Source organism: Pteropus alecto, unplaced genomic scaffold (genome assembly GCF_000325575.1).
Source record: "Pteropus alecto unplaced genomic scaffold, ASM32557v1 scaffold78, whole genome shotgun sequence".
NCBI lineage: Eukaryota > Metazoa > Chordata > Mammalia > Chiroptera > Pteropodidae > Pteropus > Pteropus alecto.
In genome coordinates, this window is record NW_006443124.1 from 14692810 (window position 1) to 14698000 (window position 5191).

General features: G+C 49.5%; 1 protein-coding gene across 5 annotated transcripts in view; it reads right to left on the reverse strand.

The window, feature by feature from the left end:
• Positions 1 to 5189, reverse strand: part of FAM193B (family with sequence similarity 193 member B) — a 30713-nt gene extending 25524 nt beyond the window's left edge. For 2 of the 5 annotated variants that reach the window (XM_015598084.1, XM_006923215.2), the window contains exon 1: positions 5098 to 5183. In XM_015598084.1, the coding sequence (XP_015453570.1) occupies positions 5098 to 5112 (15 nt within the window). In that variant the 5' untranslated portion in view covers positions 5113 to 5183. Of the gene's footprint in view, positions 1 to 4073 lie in introns of all 5 variants that reach the window. The other 3 variants (XM_025040572.1, XM_025040571.1, XM_015598085.1) reach the window with 3 other exon arrangements.
• Between the last annotated feature and the right edge of the window lie 2 nt (positions 5190 to 5191).

Consider the following 5191-nt stretch of genomic DNA (forward strand, 5'->3'; position numbering starts at 1 on the left):
TTTTTTAAAACTAAGGCTGTTTCTATTCCTGCTTATAGAAAAGCCTCCCCCTGGGAAGCTCCATTCTTTGAAGAATATCCTAGGCCTCAGCAAACATTCTCGTGGCACCCTCAATTTGGCAGTTCCCTACAGTCCCTCAGAATCACCTGGGGCAATTGAACAACAATAGGCTCCAATTCTGTAGGTCTGGGACAGGGTCCAGCAAAGCACAGGGGAGCTTATGATTGGCTAGGCTGAGGTGAGGGAAGAGTGGAATCAAGCAATCACAGCAGCTCTCCCACTGAGAGTTACTTCCTTCCATGGATCAGAGAATTTATCAAAGCATATCACATCCACTTGAAACCTTTCGTTGGTTCCTCACTGCCTACAGGATAAAGCCCAGACTTCTTGCTGTAGTTTTCAAGAACTCTGCTAACCTCTCCAGCCTGACCTCTTACCACTCTCCTATGAGTTGGGCACTTCTTGCCTCTGGGTCTCTGTCTATACTGTTTCCTTTGTTTAGACACTTTCTCCTACCTTGTCATCTGGAGGAACTTCAATTCACCCTTGAAGCCACCCTGAAAAGCTTTCTCTAGACTATCACATCCGTGCACCCTCAGCACCAAGCATCTATAATCATAGCTACCACTTGTGTTCAGAGCTTGACATGCAATACTGGCCAAACCCTAATGTGAGCCTGGCGTCACTATCATTTTATACGTGAGAAAACAAACCAAGGGGCTGAAACACTTCCAAAGACCGGTACTAGGATCTGGATGTGAACCTTAACTCAGAGGAAGTGATGCTCTTCTAGCCTCACTGCCATTACTATATATGCGTTCTCTAGACCATGAGCCCTTCTGGGCAAGGACCATGTCTGATTTATTTCTACATCCCCAGCTAGCCCAGGGCCTGGCACAGATCAGGTGTCCATTAGTGCCTGCAGAAGAAAGGAACACCCAGGTCAGATAAGAGGAAGACTAGGCATGGTGTGTGCAATGGGCCTAAATGAATGAAAGACTATCAGCCTGGCCCAGCAAAAAGGGCAGGTAAGAATAAAGTGGTACAAACCTAACTTATTTCTTTTATCATTTAATTTAACAGTCATTTTTCGAGCACTTAAGACCATGCACAATAAATACCCCAGAAATGAATTAAAACATAATCCCATTCTCACAAATTCTAGATTCAGTAAGTAAAGGTGTTGGGATCTTTAATAGTCCATCTGACATCAGGTATTGAGTTTAGAGATCTGGCATGTTTTAAAATTAAAAGTTTAAAATCTTGGCAGGTAAGTCCTCCTCTTCAAAGGCCTTTTGGCATTTCTACATAGTGAATCTCTACTGGCTTACAAAGAAGATCCAGAAGGATCCCCCTCAGTATCATTTCTTCCTACTTTCATGGAAAGCACCCAGATGGGCTGGATTGTGATTTAAAGAGAGAGATCTCTGGGTATAGGGACTATCTCACTTATCTGTGTGCCCCGAATAAAGGCTCTGGAACAGAGGTTGTAATGCTTGCTGAGTGGGTCAAACATGAGATGGTTTTAACAAAGATATTGACTGATCATCTACTCCAGTCCCTTGAGGGAGCAGGTTTAACTCTGAGCAATGGGGGAACCACGTCTCTAGAGTCCCTTTAAACTAGGCTGGGCATAGTCCCTGGGGATGCTGTAGGGAGATCAGAGATGGGAAGGGCAGCTCAACCCCCACCAACTGCTGGTTTACATTCTAGCAAGTCTCCTGGGGGCTTACTGGGCATGCACCTGGATTACAAGCTGAGCGGTCCAAGGGAGATCTAAAGACAGCCAGCAGAGCTGGTAGGTGAGAACACTCAGGGTTTGGATGTCCATCTGGCACACCTCTTACCACACACAACCTCTGACTCCTATTCTTGTGTGAGGAGCATCAAGGTACTATGTGCTATGTGGGTTGCTCCACATTCTCTTGTGAAGTTGCCAAAGAGGCTTAGAGAGGGGAGGAGCATGCCCAGAGTCACAAAGCTAGGAGGAGCCTCAGCTTGGAGTTCACCCCAAGTCTGTAATACTGAACGCTATTTCCAACTGCCTCCTTCAACTGCTTTGTAAGTTTTTTTCTCCTTTGCTAATAAGGCAGTAACTGTCTTCTTGTAAAGTAGATGAGGATTTGGGTTCTTAAGTGAATAGATCAATGTAGTTTCAGGGCCTGAAACAATCCAAAGTAACGCCTTTTGGGATCCCAATTAAGCTCAAAGTCCTATGTTTAACCGTGTACAGGTTATGCAAATGAGCAAAAGGGAATTGATGGAACCAAACTGAGTGGCCTGTGAACCTTAACTCAGAGGAAGCAAGGTCTTCTAGCCTCACTGCCACTGCTATACATGTGTTCTCTAGACCATAGGCCCCTTGTAGGCAGGGACCATATCTGATTCATGATTCACTTCTGTATCCCCAGCTAGCCCAGGGCCTGGCACAGATCAGGGTTCCTTCATATGCAAAAGGAACAGACACCACTCAGAGTGCAGATTACCGCCTCACAGATGTGGGCCCAGCAGCACCAGACTTTTAGAGTTTTAAGAGATGGCACAAATCCAGTTTTGTGGGCAGCCTTTTGAATTTAAAATATTGGTTCAAATCAAAACTAAAACAGAAACAAAACAATATGTAATTGGGACATTAGGACCTGTCTGTGGACGGGAAATGGTCTGATTTGCTGTCTCTGGTTTCAGCTCAGCATGGGACACTGTTTCACCTTACTTATCCACTCTGTATACATAAAACAGGGTTGTAAGTGGTGGTGGGAGCCAGAGAGCCTCACCAAAGGCACCCCTGTGGGCAGAGCAATGACTGACCCTTTCAGTGGGTGCTTTTCACCAGGGCACAGAAGCCTAGTTCTGGTATCCATGACCCCCCTCCCCAGCAAAATTTGGGGCACAATCACAAAAGAGTTTGTCATCTGTTTCCCCTCTTTGTGGCTACAGTAAAAAAAATGCTGTTAAATCCCCCACAAAGTGTCTTGGGGGGCACACTGAGACCTACAGTGGGAGTTACTGGGTAAACGTTTAGTTGTTCTGAGTTTGTTTCTTCATCTGAAAAATGGGGTAATGGTATTTACATCCTTCATTCGTAAACACGTTAATCACCAGGTGTGGGGTATAACGTTGACTGACGTGGTTCCTGCACACTCAGAGTTTATGTGGCAAAGCAGACCAACAATGACACCAATAGTTAACTCATCACATTTGTGCTAAATGCTGAAAATACAGGGGTGGCGGGAAAGATTAGAAGTAAGTTATGGAAAGTGCCTGGCATGAATAAATGAATGAAATGGCAGATCAAGCCGTGGAGTAGGTAAGAACATGGTAGGAACGCACTGTGTTAATGAGGCTTATAGCTCTTAGGAAAGATGCATCCTAAGTAAAAACTAAATGATTGAGCCACCAATCCAAACTTTCTGGCCATGAATATTTCAGGCTACCTAAGTGGCAGGGGACCCTAAAGTACTGTATGCTATAAATGAGAAGGGGAGAAAACAACAGTTCCCTGGCTCTCTCCTCCCCCATTCTCCCCTTTTGGATAACAACACTCCCAAGGGATCCCAGAGAAGGGAAAAAAAAAAGCTAGAAGGGGAAGTAGCTTCAGGGTCAGAAGTCAGACTAGGTGAGAGTGGGGTCCAATCTGTGGAAACAAATCCTTTGGAACCAGTCTCAGCCCAGGATAGGGGGTGGGGGTGAAAGTGGAGAACAAGTAGTGTCATTTTCATTAATTAAAAACTTACTGTGATGAGACACAAAGGAGACCAGTATAAACTGGGTTACAATAAGCACAGGTTCTCAACAGATTCATCTCTCTCTCATTCACCTAGTTATTTCTACTTGATGTGAGCAAGGCTCAGGGCTAGGCGTGGAGGACCAGAGAGAGATGACATAAGACTGTGCCCCTGTGTTCACAGTCCAGTGTGGGAACAGACACAGCAACAGAATGTTTCATCACAGAATGGGGAATGAAACCAGAGGGGAGCACAGGGGGCTGTGGGCACAGAGGGGGCACCTCACGCAACTGGGGAGGTGAGGGAAGGCTTTCTGGGAATGGTACCCCAAACGGCATCCCCACTCACATGCACAATTCCAGAGATTCTACTAGAAGGCTGTCAAGAGCCATGCCTTCTTGGCTGCACCAGCCTCCCAGAGTCCCCTGCTGCCCGATGCAGTGTCTGCAGAGCCAAACGCATCTTCCGCCACGCCTCAGTCTCATCCGGCGCCGCATCCGACCCTCCAAGACTCCTGCAGGAGCCTGCCTTCCTTGGCAGGCTCAGCCAAAAGACCAACTCAAAACTCTTTTGTCAGAGCAAGCTTAGGGCGAGCCACCCAGCCCCAGGTGCCAAAACCCTCCCAGAGCAACTGTGGCTCATGCCACCCGGGCCTCTCCCGTTTTCTCCTTTGCTCAAAAGAAAGTGACCTTCTTCCAGGAGGCAAGCTGGAAGCTTTGGTGAATCCTCCTACTGCTCACTCTTACCGGGATTCGCCAAACCCAGGGATGTAAGGGAAGAGGCGGGAGCCTCGTGGATCAGGGGTACAGCAGAGAGAAAGGGCAGGCTTTGCTGGGTTTCCACCTCCGTGCAGGAGCCCCATTAGATAGCAACCTGGCTGTCTGCTTCAAGTGCTGCGCTGGACAGGGAAGGGAGGGAGGCCCCACCAGACATGTGCTGGGGACACAGCTGCTGAGGGGGCAGTGGCTGCAGGCAGTGAGGGGAAAGGGGTGGAGCCGCTCCCGGGGGAGAGAGAGAAGAGGCTGCAGCCTTCCAGGCCCCAGCGCCCCGAGACGGCCCCTGGGTGAGTGGGTGGGGGAGCAGGTGGGCACGGGGAAGCTGAAGGACAGAGGTCTGAGCTGTGGTCTCGGGATCACTGTCCAGTCCCAGTGTGGGTGCAGCCTATGTTCCAGCCCGGAGGCGGCAGGAGGGGTCAGGCAGTCTGGTCTCAGGAGACCAGAACCGCCCGAATCTCGGCTTCGGAGAGAGGGTTCCAGCCTCCACTCCTGCCCCGGCCCTGAAGGGGGAAATGGTCCATCCCCAAGCCCGTCCCGACCCCGCTCTGGGGAGGTGAAAGCGCCCGAGCAACCGGACTCGCTTCGCTCGCTCCTACCTGCGGGCCGGGCATCAGCTTGGGCTCGTCCTCTTCCCTGGGGCCGTCGCGGTCGGGCTCCGCCGGCGCCTCCGGGGGCCCCGCACCCGCTCTG